Genomic DNA, 22,308 nt, shown 5'->3' with positions numbered 1-22,308 from the left:
AGCGTAAGGAGCCAAAGAAAAGGCACGCCTTACACATGGCCAGAGGATAAAGCCTATGTTTGTGTCTTTATCACCCAGCTGTAATCCCATAACCAAGGAATCCTATACATGAGTTGCCTTTGAGGCTTCATGTTCAACCACAGTTTTAGCACACTGCGTGGTAACTAACGGGTGCTTTATAACTGCTTAACCAGTAATAATAATTTTTACTTAAAAATACCTTAAAATACTTACTAACGGGTATTTAAAAAGTGTTTCTAAGTTAAAGAAAGCAACTTCACTCACATACATTATACAATGTACCTTCTGTGAAAGTTTAGGAGAATCTATATAAATAACTGCAAAGTGGGGAAACATTTCTAGGTAAAAAGATGAATTTTGCATGTATCACATCATATCTACTTTTTGTTGTTTTTTCATCTTGATATATATATATATATATATATACCAACATATATTTAAAAATCTTGAAATATATCTATCTCAATATATACAAATATGCATCTATCTTAATAGATATATATTTATATAATATATACATAAATAATAGATATATTTTTATATAATACATAGATATATATCTATCATAATATATAAACATATATTGATATATCAATAAATATGTATTAATATGTAGATATATAGACATATAATCAATGTTTATGTATGTCTAAATATATATAAATAATATATAAATATATATGGATATAAATATATAAACCTGTGAAAGCATTTTCAGATAAAAGGAAGAATCTTTGGCATGTATCACATCATATTTACTTTTTTAAATTGTTACATAAAAATATATAAATGTATAGATGTATATATATTTATAAATAGATAATCAGCATATTTATATTATAAATAATTTATAAACATATAATAATACATAATTTATATGTTTATATATAAATATATATAATCAATGTGTATCTAGGTAGCTATGTCTATATTTATAACTCTCTATATATTTATAAATTTATAATATATAATGTATATATAATCAATATGTATGTATCTAGGTAACTATATATAACTCTATATAAATTTATAACATATAATTTATATATAATCAATGTGTATCTATGTAAGAACTATATATTTATATCTATATATGTATAAATTTATAATATATAATTTATATATAATCTATATGTATGTATCTAGGAACTGTATCTATATTTATAGCTCTGTATATTTATAAATTCATAATATATAATTTATATGTAATCATTATGTATGTATATAGGTAACTATATTTGTATTTATAACTATATGTATACATTTATAATATATAATGTATATATAATATATAATATATACAATATAAATATAATGTATGTATAATCAATATGTATGTATCTAGGTAACTATATCTATATTTATAACTCTCTCTATAGTAAATACTTCGCAGAGGGTTTGCTTTTGAGTTCACATTGTCCTCTTAGTCTCCTGGATATGAAATCCTCTGGAATTTTCTTCATCCTTTCTGGCCACAACTCAGTCTCAGTCACTGCTTGCTCTTCCTCCTCTGCCTGAATCTTTGCTGACTGGGTCCTCCTTGACTTGGTCCTAAGCCCCTTTCTTTCCTGGTCTGCTTCAGCATCAATGGTCTCTCCCACATGTGTGGTTCCAATTACCATCCACCTGCCAGTGATGACTATCTTATGAGCTTCTCTAGTCCAAACACATTCTCTGAGTTCCACACCCCATTGCCTCTTTATATGTCTTTTTAGATAGCATGAAGGCTCCTCGAACTGACATCTACGAAACAAACTTATATTCTCTCCCTGACCTAAATGTAGAGTCTCGTGCCTGTTCTATCTCAGTAAGTGATGGCATACTCTCTCAGCTTGGGAAACTGGAAGACTAGGAGTTTTTCTTAATAGTCCTCTGCCTACTTCTGCCCATTCACATTGGGAAGAAGCCAGTCATACTGCTTCATCTACGACTTGGAGAATTATAAAACTCCTAACTGGCTTTGCCATCTTTCCTTTTGCCCTCCTGACCATGGTTTTCTGTGTGACTTTCAAAGTAAACACCTCAACATGCAAATAGGATTGTTTCGCACGTCTCCCCCCAACGCACATACACACACTCACACTCATACCCACACACATACATGCTGTGAGACAAACCAGCAAACATCAGCAGCATTTCACAAAATCCCTTGGCCAGCTCAATTTCAGGGTTCAGGGAATGAGCACAGCCTATAAATGAATGCCCTGAAGATGATGAGCAGGATGGAGCACAGGTCCGCATGTCACTTGCCTGAATCACTGCACTTTTAGAAAAGATGAGTTCAATGCTCCTAGCCCCTGCCTCTTTCTGCACATAAGATAATGTCTGGCAGGATTAATGACTATGCCTCTGTAACCTGTAAGCAGATGTCCCCTGGCACCCAAACTTTGATGAGAATCAGCTCTAATGTAACCTCTGAGCACATCTGATGTGAATTCTGACCACATTTGATGTGACTTCTGAGCACCTGCAGAAGCTCCACCACCTGTGTATAAGCTGTGGGCTGAAACACTGCTATGGAACAGTCTAACAGAAACTCTCTGAAAGATTCTGGGATTGCAATCTTCAGAAAGGCTCACTATATAAGACTAACTTTAATACTTTAAAATCTTGGGTTTATTTCACATACATGCAAATCTACACATATGCAGATGTACACACATGCACACAGACACATAGATGCATAGACATGCACACACAAAGACATGCATGAGCATCTCCAGACAGTAGCAGAGATGGTTCTTTGCCCAGCAAAGTTTTATGGGTCCACATCCATAATGTAGTGCTAATGCTACAAAATAGCCATCCAAATGCATTTTCAGGCTCCCTTGCATTCACTGGGGTGTGAGGACTGGTTCTCACGAATGGAATATGAGTGGAGGAGGTGTGTGTCTTTTCTGGTTAATACCATTCACAAGTGGGTATACCTCTGTCTTTCCTCCATCCATTGCTTGATGGTCTCTTGGAAGGAAACTCTAAAAGCTAAGAAAAAGCAAGCCTCTTGAACGTCTAGCAGTAAAGACTCCCAAGCAGGCAATTGAGCAAATCTAATGATGTTGAGTTGGAAATAAGTTTAGAAGCTGCAAGGAACAGACGGGAAGACAGTGTGGCTAGAAATAGATGAATAAGTAGAACAATGGGACCACCATGCTAGAGGATAGTGGGGACAGGTGGAGCGACCATTGTGTGGAGACTTCTTGGAGGGAATGTGCAAATGTGCATCTTATCCTAAGAGCAATGAAAATCAGTTACGCAGAGGTGTGGCCTGGCTGGATGCACATTCTGCAAAAATGTTCTCACTGCTTTGTAGAGAGTGGATGGAAAACAGGGCTGACAAGGCCATGGGGACACTTGTTTAGAATGCTCCCCTTTCCTACCAGAGAGAGAAGGAAAGGAGCCTGATCCAGGCCAGCGGCTGTGAGAATGGAGTTGAGGAAATAGATCCAGGATATGGTAAACACAATGCAATCTGAGGATGGGGATAGGTTGCAAGGTAGGGCTTAGAGAAGGGGGAGAAAAGAAGGAAGGAAGAAAGGGAAGAAAAGGATGGAGGGAGGGAGGGAGAAAGGGAGGGATGAAAGAAAGGACAGAAGGAAGAAAGGAAGGCAGGAGAGAAGTCAGGAGGAAGGAAGGAAAAAAGGGAGGGAGGAAGGAAGAAGCGAGCGGGGGAAGGTGGGAAGCAGGAAGGGAAGGAAAGAATGATGGAAGGAAAGAAGGAAGGAAGGAGAGAAGGAGGGAATGAAGGAAGGAGAGAAGGAAGGAGTAAAGGAGGGAAAGTGGGAACCAGGGAAGGAAGGAGAGAAAGAGAGAAAGAAGGAAAGAAGGAAGGAAGGAAGGAGAGAAGGAGGGAAGGAAGGAGAGAAGGAAGGAAGGAGGGAAGGAAAGAAGGAAGGAAGGAAGGAGAGAAAGAAGGAAGGAAAGAGGGAAGGAAGGAAGGAAGGCGAGAAAGAAGGAAGGAAGGAAAGAAGGGGAGAAAGGAATCACAATCTACTTTGTTGCAACTGCTACACATAAGTCCTGGTTGTTGCCATAGCTCTCTGGATCAATACTGAGCATCGCTTCCCTGTCCATAAAATAACGACCTTGTAGCCACTCCTCACCAGCCTGCTCTTTTCTAAGCATCCTTTGTAACTTTCTCATGGAACATGCATTCACAGCCCCTCCCCAGTCCCAGTTTCCCACATTAAGCTGCAGTTCAAGGCTGGCATGATTCTCCAGATACCCATTCCATGGCAACCCACATCACCTGTATGTAACTGATTACATTGACCACTACATTTCACTAAGGGATAACTGCATTTGCATTGGGGAATGAAGGTGGCTTAACATTTAAGTGGTAACGTTTAAAGTGTGGGTTCCTATCTTACTGATTGGGTGCTCAGATTTCATCCAAGGCAAGATGAATAAGTCAATATAAGAACCTTGGAGAAAGGAACGTCTCCAAAAAGATAAAAAAATGTGCAGCTAGGAGTGGTCTACTCTCCTCTCTTCTTACCTCTGGATTTTGCATCCCATTCCAAAAACCATCTCATCTCACAATCACAGGTCCACGGATTTCCCTGCAAGTAAAGATTCTCCAGAAGCGGCATGTTCTGAAGCATGCTGGCAGGAAGAGTTCTAATCATGTTCTCCGCTAAGTAGAGGTGCCTTATGGTGGAGAGTCTGAAATAATCCAGAAATGTGAACGTGGAGAAGGTGCTGGGGTGCAGCTGGTGGAGCAGATTTCCTTCCAAATGGAGTAGTCTCAGGGATGTTAAGCCATTGAAAGCCTGTGGGTGGATAAACTCGATCTTGTTGTGGTCAATGTGCAGCCTCATTAAGTTAGAGAGACCCTGGAGGGTCTGTCCTGTGATCACTCTCAGCTTGTTGTAGCTGAACTTGAAAACCTACAAGGGCAGGGGAAAACAAAACAAAACAAAAGGCTCCTGTTTATAGTTTAAAAGTCACAGCCCCAAATAGAAACCAGTACAAAGGGCTGGAGAATAATAACATGGAACTTGTCTTTCATGTCAAAAAATAGCCGTTTTATTGATCATTAAGGAGAATGACATAGTTTCCATTCTTTATTACTGGTCTTAGAGGATGCAATTAGTGACACTTACAAATGCCGCGGGTTTACCTGAAGAGAGCTGAGGTCTCTTAAAGCTCCGTCGGGGATGCTTGGGATCTCATTGCCGTGAATCATAAGTAACTCCAACTTGGTCAGTCCTGCAAATGAAGTTTCTGACAGGGCCTGTATGCTATTAAACCTAAGGAATAGTAATAATAATTATTATTATTAAGAAAATAAATAGCAAATGCTTAACTCCCACATGGGAAACATTCTCTAGCCTGCCCAAGAGCAAATTAGTACAATGGTGAGTTTATTTATTTATTTATTTATTTATTTATTTATTTATTTATGACAATCTTACTCCGTCACCCAGGCTGGAGTGCAGTGGTGCAATCGTAGCTCACTGCAACCTCCACCTCCCAGGCTCCAGCAATCCTCCCACCTTAGCCTCCCAAGTAGCTGGAAGTACAGGCACAGGCCACTATCCCTGGCTAATTTTTTATTTTTTATTTTTGTAGAAACAGGGTCTTGATATGTGCCCAGCCTGGTCTGGAACTCCTGGCCTCATGTGATCCTCCTGCTTGGGCTCCCAAAGTGCTGGGATTACAAACATGCGCCTGGTCACTGCACCTGGTCATGAAATAGTGATTCTGAGGTTATAGGGGTGCCATTCCGAAAGATGTTTATCCCTTTGTGTCCCTATCTCTGGGGTCAAGAAAAAAGTGACACATATTTATTTGTCTTCGTTCTGTTAAGGAACATTCACGGAGAACTTCGACTTGGAATATGCTAATGTGATCAGGAGGCTATTTGGTGTCCATCAGTAGGATTTAGAATTCAACATGAGGCTGTTCCACATGTCTCTTTCTTGGAAACTCTGTGCTGAAGTGACAGTAATAAGAAGGGACACATGGCTAGCAGGGACGGGAAAATCCACAGCATTGGAATTTGCTTTGCATATGGCAAGAAAGGAGAGAGCTTCATGCTAAGGGCCAAATAGAAACGTTGACCACAGACACCGACACTCTTATTTCCCATGGACAGGTTGCCATGTCTGACGGATGATCAAAGTTACTTGTAGACATGCTAGGTTTCTGTTTTTGTTTTGTTTTTTCCTGTAACCTGTCCTCAAGAGGAGTTCTTTTTGTTTGAAATGTTTGGCTTTTTGTTGTTGTGTATATAATTGTCAAGATGCTTTCTTGACGAATTCAGAAATGTCTCATTGCCATATTGGTAATAGCATACAACAATGCTTAAACTTGATCCCTGCATAAGCAATTTGAAAAACGAATAGAGAAGCCTGCATGCTGTTACCATAAATCACTGTTTCTGCTGAGATATAACACATCTAGCCTGATATCATCCATTGCTTCTCCTTGTCACTTAAATAAAAGGAAATCAATTAGCAGAGAACATAAGTGAATAGCTCATAGCTAAATGCAGCAGAGGCTAGCATGGTCCAACTTTCTCATACTCATATGTGCCCAAACCTGGACTACAATTCCAAAGTCAACAGAAACACCAGGTTAGCTGTGACTCCCCTAAGACCCAGCCTTAGGAAGCTCCTTTCAGCTACAAATTTTTGAGTGCAGGAAATTTATAAACTCTATTTTCAAAAAGCATTCACCTTGATTGCATCAAACTTTTCAAAGACCTCCTTTCATAATTGCGTTCTTCTCTTTAAGAACAATTTATGCAAAGAAAACATCAGATGGAATGAAATGCATCCCATCTTATTGAAATAATGTATAGATTCAATATGGCGCATGAGGAAAATATAGTAGAAGATGATCCTATTTCCTGTTCATCATTTTGACTCATGTAGTCAATGAACAATCATATATAGTGGTTCTCTCTTCTTCATTAGATGACATTTCCACTCTTCTTTTTAGTGCATTACTCCAGTGTGTTGTCAGCTAAGCTCTGCTTTATTTAACACTGCTGAGAGGTAAAATATTAAAAGAATTGGGCTCATAGCTATTTGTGTACCTTATGAACATGCTTTGGATTCCATAGAAGGTGGGAAACTTAGCTGGAAGTGAGTCTTGTCCTCTTTGTATTGCTTTTTGCCCTTTATCACCTAAACCCCATGAAGCAGGCTAATTTTCCACAGCAGAAACTGAGATTCAAGAAAGTTTCCAGGCTGGGCATGGCGGCTCATGCCTATAATCCCAGCACTTTGGGAAGCTGAGGTAAGAGGATCACTTGAGTCCAGGAGTTCAAGCCTGGGCATCATAGTGAGACCTAATCTCTACAAAAAATACAAAAATGAGTTGGGTGTGATGGTGCATGCCTGTGGTCTCAGCTACTGGTGAGGCTAAGCAGAGAAGACCACTTGAACCTAGGAGATCGAGGCTGCAGAGAGCTGTGATTGTGCCACTGCACTCCAGCCTGGGAAACAGAGCAAAACCCCATCTCAAAAAAAAAAAAAAAGTGAGAAAGAAAGAAAAAAAGAAACTTTCCAAAATTTTTCAAGGAATAGGAAAAAAGGGAGGTAAAACCATGCAATGTTCCATTCCAAAGTTCTTTTGCTACTACCTAGTGGTATTTTGGTCTTATTAAAACAAGATGGGAACTTAAATATTCCACAAACAAACACAGTAACAACAATAATGTCCCCATTACTGAAGAGGAGACTCCCAGAAGACATTGAATGCATTCAAGAATACAGTCAGTGAGAGTGAAATCCAGGCATCTTGAGACCAAAGCTTCAACCTGCATTCAGACACTGTGAACTGAGGTGGGAAAAACTGTCAATATCTACATGACGTTGTATTTTATTTAGTGAGTTCAAATGTACAGAATCATGGTGCAAAACTCCCCGAAATATAATGCTGCAGAGATAAGTGAAATTCAAGGGCATGAAGTTTCATTTCATGTTAAGGACCATGAACCTCCTTAGTGGGTAAAATTCCACGTAAGAGAAGAAAGAGGTGCATTTTTCCAATCATGAGCTCAGCAGTTTCCTGCGGAGTGTAATAAAGGGGAGGGAAGGTGTGGACTCCCGCAAGCTGCGTGGGGAATGGGGGTCCCAGTGTGTAGAGCTGAGATAGAAGCATAGAAAACTCTCTCCTGCTCTCTCGCTCTCTCTCAAGACAGGGTCTGGCTCTGGTGTCCAGGCCAGAGTGTGGTGGCACAGTCTCGGCTCACTGCAACCTCTGTGTCCTGGGCTCAAGCCATCCTCCCACTTCAGCCTTCTGAATAGCTGGGACTACAAGCACACACCACCACACCTGGCTAATTTTTGTATTTTTAGTAGAGATGGGGTTTCACCATGTTGCCCGAGCTGGTCTTGAACTTCTGAGCTCAAGTGATCTACCCGCCTCGGTCTCCCAAAGTGCTGGGATTACAGGTGTCAGCCACCACACCTGGCCAGGCCTCATGTTTTGAGGTCAGGCACACTTCACGTTGCCTGCTGGTTATCCCAGAGAAGTTACCAAGCTTTTTGGAAGCTCAAATTCTTCATTAGTAGTGTTGCTGAGGATTCTTTTTTCAGAGAGCCATGTGTGGGTTAAAGGACATAATGTCTGCAGCCACTCAGACATTGCTCTGTGTCAAGGGCTGCTAAAGAGTTTCTGGAGGGAATAGGTACAACAAAGCTGACACCAGGGAGATCAAAGGGAAAGTCACAGCCAAGCAAGACACAAAAAGAGACATGATAAAAATCTGTGAGTTAAAAATGGCAACTAAAATGTAGTTAGGCAGGGGAATAATGAGCAATATATTATATGAATAAAGACATTCAATGAAAACATATTCAGATGTTCAAAAATTTATATATAATATGAATAATGTAAAAATCATACAGGAATCATACTATTCGTAAACACGTCCATTCAATGATTCTTCTCAGAGACACTCAAGTGACCAATTTCAGACCTGATTTCAGCTGACTCCAGAGTAGAAATCTACCTGATACATTTCTAATTCATTCTTTGCCATGTTATGTTTCAAGGAACTTTGCAGCCTGATTACATATGTTTCAACTCACTAAATAAAATAAAGTGTCAAGTAGATATTGATAGCCTCTCCCGCCTCAGTCTCTGAATGCAAGGTGAAGCTTTGGTCTCAAGATACCTGTATTTTACCATAGTGACTGTGTATTCTTGGATGTATTCAGTGTCTTCTATGAGTCTCCCTTCCTCTATAATGGGACATTATTGTTGCTGTTGCTGTGTTTGCAGGGTTTTTTTGTTCCCATCTTGTGGGTAAATGAAGTGCCAATCATGCATAATGACCATACTAAGTTGCCATTTTTTATTTTTTATTATTTTTGTTTTATTTTATTTATTTATTCATTTGAGATGGAGTCTCCCTCTGTCACCCAGGCTGAAGTGCAGTGGTGCCATCTCGGCTCACTACAACCTCTGCCTCCCGGGTTCAAGCAGTTCTCTGGCCTCAGCCTCCCGAGTAGCTGGGACTACAGGCGTGTGCCTCCACCCCTGGCTAATTTTGTATTTCTAGTAGACACATGGTTTCACCATGTTGGCCAGGCTGGTCTCAAACTCCTGACCTCAGGTGATCTGCCTGCCTCAGCCTCCAAAAGTGCTGGAGTTACAGGCATGAGCCACCGCACCTGGCCGCCATTTTTATTTTTAAAAGAAGACCTTATTTCTTCTTATTTAGACACAAGCAAAAATGATCCAGCACACAAGAGGGGGCCAAGAAAGTCTTACAGGATGGGTTTGCCGATGGCATCCTCAGAATTGTTCACAGGTTTTTGTTTGACTGAAATACCAACTATGAGGAAAAATGCAATGCACGTGAGTGAGAAGCAAAGAGAGTCTAAATGTATGTTTCAGAGTCACCGACTACAGAGTAGAAGTCTACCTGACACATTTTCTCATTCACTCTTTAAATTGACTTTCTGCAAAATCACTATGCAGTGGCAATATTCATTGCTCAAGATGCACACTACAAAGAGGAGTGAAGCTCTGACACAGGCTACCATGTGGGTGACCCTTGAAACCTGTTGTTCACTGAAAGAAGCCGTTACAGGTCACCTGTTGCAGTGGTCCTCGAACCCCGGGCCACAGAGCAGTACCGGACCGGTTAGGAACCAGGCTGCACAGCAGGAGGTGAGCAGTGGGTGAGCCAGCAAAGCTTCATCTGTATTTACAGCCATTCCCCGTTGCTGGCATTACTGCCTGAGCTCCATTTCCTGTCAGATCAGCGACGGCATTAGATTCTCAGAGAAGCACAAATCCTATTCTGAACAGCGCATGCGAGGGATCTAGGTTGCGCACTCCTTATGAGAATCTAATGTCTGATGATCTGTCACTGTCTCCTGTCACCCCCAGAGGGAACTGTCTAGTTGAAGGAAAATAAGCTCAGGGCTCCCACTGATTCTACATTATGGTGAATTGTAGAATTATTTCATTGTATATTACAATGTAATAATAATAGAAATAAAGTGCACAAAAATGTAATGCACTTGAGTCATCCCAAAACCACCCCCTCCCCAACCCTGTCTGTGGAAAAATTGTCTTCCATGAAACTGGTCCCTGGTGCCAAAAACGCTGGGGACCGCTGATCTATTGTATGATTCCGTGTATATGAAATGTTCAGAATAGTCAAATTCATAGAGACAGAAAACAAAGCAGTGGTTCCCAAAGGCTGGAGGAGGACACGCAGTAGAGAATGACTGCTTAATGGATATGAGGTCTCCTTTCGGGGTGGTGAAAATGTTTTGAACGAGATAGAGATGATGAGTACACAATAGTTTGAATGTACTAAATGGCACTGAGTTGTAGAGTCTACAAGGGTGAATGCCATATCATTTGAATTTTACTTTAAAAAATTGCAAAAACATTGTACAGGTCAGCTTTGTATGTGCCTTCAGGATATAGTGGGCTCTGAAAACAAGCTTTAATGCTTTTAGAGATGGAGAAATAAAAGGAAAAATAAGGCAGATGCTGTTTGAACTTCCCTCAATATGAAACAATGTCTGCTAGAGATTCTACATGCATGGAATCATTCTGCAACGCAATCACAGCTATAATTTGAGCTTTGTGTGTCTGCAACTTACTATTCTGGGTGGGTCAACCAAATAGGCAAGGGCTCAGCTCTCTTAGCAAGAAGGATGACTAGAAGGGTAAAAATAATGAAAAAGATCATTTCCGGTAGTTGTAAATTTCATAAGAAAATAATTAAAGCACAGGAAGGAGAGTAGAAGGGGTTTGGTGGGCCAATGTCTAGGGCAGTGCTCTCTGGGGAGCTGAGATTTGAAATAGGGCTTAAGAAACAAAGGGATGTGACCGTGTACACCTCTCTTGGGGCAAGGCATTCCCAATGGAGGAAGACACCCAGAGATTTTCATTGCTTTATACAAAAGCCCACTGTTTGGTTTGTTGACCCTGATTAGGAACTTGGTTTGGGTGCTGCCTCAGTGTTTCACTCCATTATGGGTTGACTTGTAGTTCATTCACTTTCTTAACTCTCAGCTCCAAGATGCCTCCTTCTATTTCCAGTGATTCATTCTTGGTCCACTTGGGCATGGCCTCATCATTTTAGAAGAATATTCCATAGTGGACAATTAGTTAGCTCTCTGGTTTTTGCTGTTTGCCATAAAGTTCAGAGTTATTGGCCATCTTTCTGTTCCTTAGACTCACCAAACTTGCCCGCTTTATGGCACAGCCATTGATTTGTTCTCTATAGAGATGCTGCTCAACATCCTGTAGTGCACATGATGGCCCCTACAACCCAGATTGATTGAGTCCTAAACATCAAGATTGCAGAAATTTGGTAACCTTACCTTAGCATGTGCAAATTTGTCTATCTGTCTCTCTGTCTGTATCTATCTATCTATCTATCTATCTATCTACCTACCTACCTATCATCTATCAATCTATCTATAATCCTCTCTATCTCTCTATCAATCCATCTATCATCATCCTATCATCTATCAAGCATCTATCTATTATCATTTGTATATCAATTATATATCTATTCATCCATCATATCTATTTATCTTCTATTATCTATCCATCCATCACATCCATCTTTCTATCTATCAATCATGTATCTATCATCCATCACATCTATCATCTATTATCTATCCATCGCATCTATCTATGTATCTATGTATCTCTGTATCTATCTATCCACCTATCTATCATCTATCTATGTATCTCTATCTATTCCATCTATCTATCTATCATCATATCATCTACCTACCAACATACCTACTTTTCATCTATCCCTATCATCTATCAGTCTATCATCCTATCTAGCTATTATTCTATCATCTACCTATTATCCTATCATCTATTATCTCTCTATGCATCTATCATATGTCTGTTCATCCGTCACATATATCTATCTATTTATCTATCATCTATTATTGTTCCATTCATGGCATCTATCTATCTAATATCTATGTATCCATCACATCTATCTATCATCTATTATCTATCCATCCAAGACATCTATCATCTATGTATCATCTTTCTATATATGTATAGCTATTCTATCTATCTATCATCCAATCACTTACCTATCAACATACCTAGCTTTCATCTATCTCTATCATCTGTCAGTCTATCAGTCTATCATCTTATCTAGCTATCATTCTATCATATCTATCATCTATCTATTATCCTATTATCTATCTATCAACAACCTACCTATCATCTATCTCTGTCATCTATCAGTCTATCATCCTATCTATCAATCTATCACTCTATCATTCTATCATCTATCTGTCTGTCTGTCTGTCTATTTTCTATCTATGGCAGTAGTTCTCAAACAGGGGTAAATTTGCTTCTAGGGAACGTTTGTCATCATGTGTAGACATTTTTGGTGATCACAACTACGGAAGGGGGTGCTACTGGCATCTAATGGGTGAAGGTCAGGGAAGCTGCTCAAAGTCTTACAATGCACAGGACAACCACATAAAGTAATGATCCTATCCAAAATGGTAATAGTGCCCCAAATGTCAGTTATGCTGAGGTGAAGAAACCCTGCTCTAATCATAGATAATCTTTGGGCAGATGTGCTTTCTTTATTGTTATTTAGGATTCTAGATTTAGTAATCTATCTGGAATTTTGAACACACAGAGGGGAACTGATGTCAGCATCAAAATCCTTTTCCATTTCTTGGATGCTGACATTTCACTAGATACAGCAAGCAGGGGAAATAATGGTATCAGATGAGTAGGTGAGAACGTCAGGGACCAGGTTAACTAAGAGCTGAGAAAACATGGGAAGGACTATGTTTTCTTCACACCAAGTGCAAAAGGGAGTGATTGGAGGGTTTAAGTAAGGGAGTGACATGAACTGAAGTATGTGTTAAAACAGCAATGTTGGCCACTACCTGGAGAACGTGTCAGAGCTGGGCAAGAGAAGGAGGCAGAAATGTGGTGAATCCTGCAGAGATATTGAGGGATGTTGGATTCATGACCAGGTGTGGCAGTAAACATGAAGGCACACAGAACATTTCCAAATGTACTTAAAGGAAGAGCCAGCAGGCATTGCTGAGTGGTGGGAGTGAGAATGAGGACAAACTTGGGGGAAGGACTTCTGCTTGGAGGGGAGCAAGTGGGTGGATTCTACCATTTGCTGGACAGCAAAGGCTGGAAGAGACAGGTGTTGGGGAAAGAATTCAAAGCTGTATTTGCCATGGGATGTTTGAGAATTTTGTAAGAATCTAAGGGGATAATAGGGCTCAAGACCAAGATGGAGACCCAAGATACACGTTCAGGCAAGACTGGCCAACCGACCAATGGAATAGAGCTCCGGGAGTAAATAATATCACCTGAACAGAGCCCAGAAGAAGGAGGCAGATCTTCAGAGAGAGGAGATAGGGTTCTGAGGCTCAGTCTCTGAAGTGGGTCAGAAGCAGCTGGATGTTCCTCAGCACATTTTACTTCAAGGGTGTGATATGTTTTCCTTCCATAGTTGTGGTCATCAAAAAGGTCTCCAGATGTTGCCAAATGTTCTCCAGGGGCAAACTCATCCATTGTTGCTAACTACTGTCATAGATAGATGATAGATAGATACATAGATAGATAGATAGATAGAAAGATAGATAGATAGATAGATAGGCAGGCAGACAGATGATAGATACAATAGATAGATAATAGATAGATAGATAGGCAGACAGATGACAGATAGATAGGTAGATAGGCAGACAGATGATAGATAAGTACATAGATACATAGATAATATATGGGCAGACAGATTGATAGATGATAGAGATAGATGACAGGTACATAGATGATAGACACGTGATAGATGATAGGTAGGTAGATAGATAGATAGATAAATAGAATACATGATAGACAGAGATAGATTGATTAATAGAGATGATAGGTAGGTAGACAGATTATTGATAAATTGATGATAGAGAATAGATAGGTAGATTAATAGATGATAGATAGACAGATAGATAGATGGATAGATAGAATAAGTACATCAATAGATAGATGATAGAGATACATGATAAGTAGGTGATAGGCAGACAGATGATACATAGATCAATAGATTGATAGATAGATGATAGGTATGTAGAGAGATAGATTGACTGATGATAGAGATAGATCATAGGTAGGTAGATAGGTGAGAGGCAGATGCATGACAGATAGATAGATAGATATAGATATAGGTAGAGAAATAGATTGGTTGATTGACGATAGAGACAGATGATAGGTAGGTAGACAGGTAATAGGCAAATGATAGATAGATAATAGAGAGAGAGAGAGAGAGAGAGAGAGAGATATTGAGAAAAACATAATGGCTCATACTAAAGCCATGGATAGCTGAATGTCAAATTTAACCTGAGAAATTTGATGACAACTATCAAGGTGGAGAAGAAGGGAAGATAGGAACAAAGGATCAATACTGGTTCATTTCCCTTCACATCTGAATAAATCCCCCTGTTCGGGAAGGCACCCAAAGTCTGGAACGGGCTCCACATCAGCTCAGTAAACCTGTCTGACCCTGTCATCTTCCCCCTGCTTGTTTGTTGTTGTTGTTGTTGTTTGTTTTGTTTGAGACGGAGTCTCGCTCTGTCGCTCAGGCTGGAGTGCAGTGGCGCGATCTCGGCTCACTGCAAGCTCCACCTCCCGGGTTCACGCCATTCTCCTGCCTCAGCCTCCGGAATAGCTGGTACTACAGGCGCCCGCCACCATGCCCAGCTAATTTTTTGTATTTTTTAGTAGAGACGGGGTTTCACCGTGTTACCCAGGATGGTCTCGATCTCTTGACCTCGTGATCCGCCCTCCTTGGCCCCCCCAAAGTGCTGGGATTACAGGTGTGAGCCACCGCGCCGGGCCCCCCTGCTTGTTTTTAAGGGGCATTAGAGAGCTTGTAGATGCAGATGCCAAGGATGCCAGACGTGAGAATGGGGTAGATATTCTGGAATAGACAGAAGCCTGGGGAATCACCTGAGTACCCCCTTTCAGAACCCGAGGGTATACATGTCCCCTTTTTGCATCCTTCTAAAAATCAGCAGAGAGTCTGGGAAATGAGCACCACACTCAGGGAACAGAATCTAACTGGAGACTGGGATGACCCTGCATGAAGTGCAGTTCGGTGGCTCATTAGCCCTTTGGCTTACATTCCAGACTACCTTCATCACTATTGATTGGCAATCACTGAATGTATAACCAATTCTGTGAAATGTTTATGGCAGACAATATTTGCAAAATTATGTCAAAGGTTCCGGTTAATATCACAAGGCAGAACTTAAAATAAAATAGGCAAGTATGGCCCTTGTCAAAGCTGCAGAAAGGCATCATCAAAACCAGTCTTTTAATCAAGAGAAAAAAAATATTTAAGAGTCTGTAAATCCATCTCTAAGTGGATGCTATATTGTTGGCTCCTGGAAAAAATATTTGGAAAGCAATTTTCAGAAATGCTTTTAGTTTGTCCAAGCAGGAAACAGCAATGCTGACAAAGAACCCTAAAAACAGCTGTGTGGGAATAGAAGGATTCATGAACACTTGGCCAACAATTCCTTATTCCTTGAGAGTCTTATATTTTCTCCAGACTGCTAAAACACAGATCAGTCTCCGAGTTTTATCTGTTAGACATTGCTCTTGCTTCAGTTTTTTCCCCAAAAAGATGCAAGATGCCAGACTCATTCCCTAATTTGAGGTGGATTTTTCTAAAACAATGCTACTATGATATTATTAGTGATTTTTTCAAGTAGTATATTAATTCATGTTACAAATTAAACTAGATGGAGGTAATAGATGTTGATACAGTGAAGTGATTCTCTAGGGTTTTTTATATTTTTCTTTTCTTTTTAATATTACAGAAAACTGTCTCTAGATATTACTGGCATCAATAGGAAAAAGAAACATTAACATGTTGGTTTGTCTGTTTTATTCCCATGTTAAAGTCAATCTTTATTGTGAGTTGTTTAAAATGAAACCATCAGAAACGGTGTTGTGATTTAGAGGTTAGTTATGTTTTGCTCTCACAAAGTACTTCAGTTTAAAAATGAATGGGAAGAAAAGCATCCCAGAAACTGTAAATGAGATGCAAACAACTTCAGAGGTAATAGTCTTATTGGTGCTATGAGTCTCAAGCCATTAAACAAATCACCTCTTTGGGGAGGGTGCATGCAGGGACTGTCCCCACCCTCATTTCCAGCCTGATAGCCTCCTTCCCAACACCCAACACAAACACACAAACCTGCTGTGCAGGAAGTACCTCAATATATATATATATTTCTGCATCAGCCCCATGCTTTTTAGAGGGTTCCACCAAGTCCTGGCTGATGGTGCCCCCAGCATGGGACCTGCCAAGGTGCCGGATTTGAGAGACGAGGTGGCTAATCCCAGCAAGTGGGACCATGTGTTAAAATGGTTCATGTATAAAAAACAATTCCTAGACAGAGCCATTTTGCACCCCAAGGGCGGAAGAAAAAGAAGTTACAGTTAAAGCTCCACTTTCTGTTCTGCAAATATCACATGCACCATCCCCCAGGATTCAAACAGGCTTTAGCAGACATGGAACCAACACAAATGCCCACCAATGATAGACTGGATAAAGAAAATGTGGTACATAGACACCATGGAATACTATGCAGCCATAAAAAGGAATGAAATCTTGTCCTTTCCAGGGATGTAGATGAAGCTGTAAGCCATCATCCTCAGCAAACTAACAAGGGGAAGAGAAAACCAAATGCTGCATGTTCTCACTCATAAATGGGAGTTGAACACTGAGAACACATGGGCACAGGGAGGGGAACAACACACACTGGGGCCTGCTGGGGGGTGGGGGGTGAAGGGAGGGAACATAGAGGATGGGTCAATAGGTGCAGCAAACCACCAGGGCACACATATACCTGTGTAACAAACCTGTACACTCTGCACATGTATCTTGGAACTTAAAGTTAAATAAATAAATAAATCAATCAAATGGGCTTTAGCACCTCTTCCCTTTTTCTTACTTCCATTACACAAGAAATGTGTCCTGATAAATTACAAGATTGTGAAAAGGGAAGCTGGCTTACATGTTACTATTCCCTCCTCTGGCAACACCAGGCTGTTTTCCCCAATGAGCTATCATCATTGTGGTTGGATGTTCAGATGGTCAACTCCTAGAGTCTAACAGCATTTCATTGAGAAACCTATTTAATCGTCTGTTGCCATGGGTTAGGGAGATTATTATCTTATTCCCTTAACATTTTGTTCTCTTGTTCTACCACTGTCAATAGGGAAGTTTCCATTTTACTCCCTCAATGTTTCATTCTGACTCTACCACTGTCAATAGAGAAATTTCCATCTTATTATGTCAATGTTTCATTCTCTTCTTCTACCACTGTCAATAGAGGAGAGTTTTTTTTTTTTTTTAACTTTGTTCTATAAGATGTCCAGGTACATTTACAGTTATTTTGCATTGGCTCAAATCTGACCATTTTATTTTTATTAAAACATCTCCATGGTGGATATTTCTCAAACACTAATTTAATCGGTTGTTCTGGGGATAGACGCTAGAAAGTAGCTAATACATTTTGTTGAAGAACTCCAAATGATTGTTGACTATTAAAATTGCAGTTGAGTACCTGTAGATCATAGCGACTAACAGTTAGGTCCACGAAACATTCGTGTGTATAAAATGAAACCAATATATTAAAATTTTACCTGGCACCCCACATCAAAATATGTTTTAAAAAAGATGTTGATATTTTTAATAGCCAAAATCTGCAGGAATTCTTTTACTGCCTCAAAGTCACAATTCTATCATCTACATGACTTATAAAATGGCACAGAAGTTCTACTTATTTTTATTATTCTTAAATCGTTGCTGAAGTCTGTTTAAATCATCTTCATATGTTTAAGTGTGTGTCTCATTCATTCACCTTAACAATGTATTAAAGAAATGGTATCAAGGGAATTTTTCAACAAACTCTAAAGTTGTTCATGCTGCTCGTTGATAGACCTCACAGCAGTGGCAGCTGATGGATATATTCAGATAATCATCGAAAAAGCTGCGTTTAGCATAACTAAAAGGTTTCCTCTCTATTCTGCCCATCTGCAGCTCCATAATTCTCGACAGAGCTACACAGAGGAAATGCACATATGAAGTTAAGTAAATGCACACACAAACATGCAAAACCAGATCAAGACGCACGCACTAACAGTGGAATGGTTCGGGAAGAAGGTGGTACAAACCCCAAATTGATTCTTTCCACGTGTTTAGCAATGCCAGCAGGCACGGAAGCCAGGGATCGGAACGTGCAGTGGACCTCGCTGGGGACGTAGCAGGCACAAGGATGCGGGCAGGCCAGCGCCATTCGCGGATGGCCCCAAAGCAGGATCAGCACCACGGAGAGGGCCCCCCAGTGCGCGCGCTTGGGCATCTTGTCGGGGTGCCTGATTCTCGGATACCTGAGGTAGAACAAGGAAAAGAGATGCGCTTATTCACAGGTAGCACCGATTTCCTGTGGGCAATTTTTAAATTTGAATTGTGCATCAGGGTTTCAAGCTTCCCAGGACTTCACACGATGTGTTGTAGTGATGCTTAAACCATGGGAATTGAGAAAGATGAAACATGTTTTTTTCTAAACTTTTCCCCATTCACTTTAATCATGACTATAGAATATAGTCCTGATTCTTGGCTTGGATACTATGATTTGGAAATCTATCTTGCACTCTGTAATTGTGGGTATGAAATAGAGAGAGGAGAGAGCAAGAGAGAGAAACAAGAAAAAGAGAGGTTTATATTTATGTTTCTATAATAAAAGAAATAATAAAATATTATGTTTCTGCCACCAACAACGACTGAGCTATTATATATTGCATATATTTGAATTTAAAACATCCCAAGAAAAGTGTATTCGTATTCTTTCCTTTAATGATATTTCTCAAACCTTTAATTCTAGCTTCTTGAAGAGCTTAAAGAGGCATTTGCTAGGAGGATATTCATCCTGTTATTTCTGGGTTTATTTACTATCTTTATTTTATTTTATTTATTTATTTATTTATTTTTCTTGGAAAAGCCAGCGAGCTTTTGTGATGATTTAGAGTTGCTGTTAATTGGGGAGGAAGTTTGGGGGAACCTCTGATCATTCAATAAACAGGAAGGGACTGCTTATGAAATATATTCAGGCAAACAGAAAAAAAAAATGGAGTCACTAAAAAATGGAAAAGCTCGGGTAAATGCTAGATTGCATCAGCTACTTCATTTAGAATGGCGGTGATCATTTTCTTCGTGCCCTGGCAATGCCTATGTCATCTAACCTTTTGTCATCTCTTGAATGGCGTTCACTTAAAAATAGTGGCACACATGGAAAGTAAATAGGGATACACAACAAACACGCGCCTGCCCATTCGCCCGGGTTCTGAACGAGCGCGAACTGCTGATTAAAAATTCTAAAATCCAGGCCAGGCTTAGTGGCTCACGTCTGTCATTCAGCACTTTCGGAGGCCAAGGCGGGCGGATCACCTGAGGTCGGGAGTTCGAGACCAGTCTGACCAACATGAAGAAACCCCGTCTCTACTAAAAAAAAAATACAAACAAACAAAACAAAATCAGCCGGGCGTGGTGGCGCATGCCTGAAATCTCAGCTGCCCGGGAAGCTGAGGCAGGAGATTCGCTTGAAGCCGGGAGGCGAAGGTTACGGTGAACCGAGATCGAGCCATTGCACCCCAGCCTGGGCAACAAGAGCGAAACTCCGTCTCGAAAAATAAAAATAAAAATCTAAAACCCTTCCTATAAGAGAGGAGCATCCCAAACCTGCAGCTTTCCCTGCCTTTAAGTGGCCTAGAAAAGGTTATCCTCTTAAGCCCGGGGGCGCGTCTCCCTTCAGCTGCCCATAAAGAACTGATTGCACACAGGTAGCTTTGCAAAAAAACAACTCCGGGCTCCGCCTCTGAGCGCTGGAACAAACCGGCTCCTGCAGCTCTGCAAAAGTCCTCGGAGTTTCCTCTCTCGCCAGAGCCCGGGCTTTCCCCGCCCCTGCCTGCGCGCCTGACCTCGGCGGTGGGCTGGTTCCAAGGGCAGCCGCGCCAGTCCCCAGCGTCCTGTGCCGGCGGGCGGACTTGGCCCGGGCGTTCCAGAGGACTCTTCAGCCCCAACTCCCTGTCCGGCCTCCCTCCGCCCCCTCCCCGGCACCAACCTCTCGGGAGACCCAGGAAACTCGCCCCCAGACAACCCTAATCCCAGGGACGCGGGGTCGGGTCTCTCCGCCGGGGAGAAAGCGGCCACGCGCCAGTTAGGCCGCCAGAGACGGTCTGCGAATCCCGTCGGGAAGCAGGGGTGGGGGCGTGAGGCCGTCTACTTTCTTTTTGGCCCGGGGCGGACAACCTGGAGTGGCCGGGCGGGCAGCCCTGAGCCCCTGGCCAGCTTCCAGAGTCCGCTGAGTCGCGTCGAGCTGGCTGCGGGGTGAATTACGCGCTTTCCCGGAATGCGGCTGGGGTGGCCCTGCGAGTCCCCGCCGCCCGGGACTCGGACATCAAACCCCTTCTATCTGCGTGATGACTGTCCCGGTTTTTTTGCATGGCTCAGCTCACTCTAGGCGTTGGGTTGTCCCCTTTCCAGGGAAAGCCTGGGTAAGGGTAGGAGGAAAGAGGCGGGGAAGGAGTGGGGGAAGAGAAGAGGGAGAGGAGACTTGAAGTAGCCACAGCCTGAGCAACTTGGAAAGAGGCTCCTCAAGTGCCCTTTCCCCCACCGATTGCGAGAGCAGAGTGGGCTTCACTTAGGAATTCCGTTGGCAGCTTCCCAGAAACGCGGGATGGCCGGGTTGAAGGTCTCCAGAGAGAGCGAGGGATGGGGAGCGCGTTGGGGAGAGGGAGGAAAGGAGGCATGGGATGTCTGGGCTTAATTAGACCTATTCAGTGCATCCTCCTTCAAGATCCGGCTCTCCTCCCTAACTGATCTTTAGTTACTTAAATTTGCAGGAATTCAGGTATCCTGATTTCTTAGCAACTTCAAACAGTGCTGGGGAACGGTGCAACCTACCTGCATGCAGGTCCTTTACCCCCAGTTTTCCCTTGGGTGTCTCAAATCCCTTCACCCCCTGCGGGCAGAAACGGCAGCCCTGGGGCGCCCTGGCCACCCTGGGTCCTCACCTGTCCTTGAGAAGCCGCCGCACACGGGAGCGGTGCGCCGAGAGCATCCACCGAGCTGGGGCGCGCGAGTCACGGCCGGGAGTCTGCCCGGGTCATGCCCTTCCCGGGGCCAGGGGTGAGGCAGCTCGGCTTCCCAGCGCGGCACAGCGAGCCGGCGCCCTTTTATTCCCGGCACTGCAAGGCTTCCCCAAGTCCACGCCTCGGCACACCCCCACCCTGCCCCACCCCGGGGAGACGGGGCGCGGGCCCGAGCCAAGGGACCCTGGCCGCGCCGCTCTGCGCTCAGCCTTCTTCTTGCGTCTTCATTGCGCCTGGGCCCGGGTGGGCATGCCTCGCCCACTCCCGCTGCAAGAACCGCAGGCGGCTCGGGGAAGGAGGGCTCTTTGTCAGAGAGAAGTCTGGAGACCCAGGAGAGAAGGGTGAGATGCAGGGAGCGCGGTGAGAGCCGCAGTTGAGTCCGCGCTTGGAGAGCGCCTAAGCAGCGCTGGGAACGTTTCCGTTCCTTTCAGGAGAGAGAGAAGGAGCAGGGTTTGCGCTTCTCCCGGCCAGACGGCGTTTTCTCTGGCAGCTCTTCCCGGCCCGTGTGCAGGCAGGAGCGGGCTGGCCCCGCCGGCATCCAGCTAGCTGCAGGCAGGGCTGCAACGTGAGAGCCGCCGCCACGCCCTCCCGCCTCTCCGGGACTCCCCGGCGCCCGCCTCCTTCCCCCTGCCA

General features: G+C 42.4%; 1 protein-coding gene across 1 annotated transcript in view; it reads right to left on the bottom strand.

Annotated features, from left to right (window-relative positions):
- LOC105478073 (matrix remodeling associated 5) overlaps positions 1-22,155 on the bottom strand; it is a 34,910-nt gene extending 12,755 nt beyond the window's left edge. Inside the window, exons 1-4 of the mRNA XM_011735045.3 lie at positions 21,598-22,155; positions 18,700-18,915; positions 5,141-5,270; positions 4,517-4,907 (exon numbers count right to left, since the gene is read on the bottom strand). Coding sequence (XP_011733347.2) covers positions 4,517-4,907; positions 5,141-5,270; positions 18,700-18,915; positions 21,598-21,644 — 784 coding nt within the window. The 5' untranslated portion in view covers positions 21,645-22,155. The remainder of the gene's footprint in view (positions 1-4,516; positions 4,908-5,140; positions 5,271-18,699; positions 18,916-21,597) is intronic.
- Positions 22,156-22,308: the final 153 nt, after the last annotated feature.

This window comes from Macaca nemestrina, chromosome X (genome assembly GCF_043159975.1).
Source record: "Macaca nemestrina isolate mMacNem1 chromosome X, mMacNem.hap1, whole genome shotgun sequence".
Classification (NCBI taxonomy): domain Eukaryota; kingdom Metazoa; phylum Chordata; class Mammalia; order Primates; family Cercopithecidae; genus Macaca; species Macaca nemestrina.
This window is presented reverse-complemented; position numbering and strand designations above follow the sequence as displayed.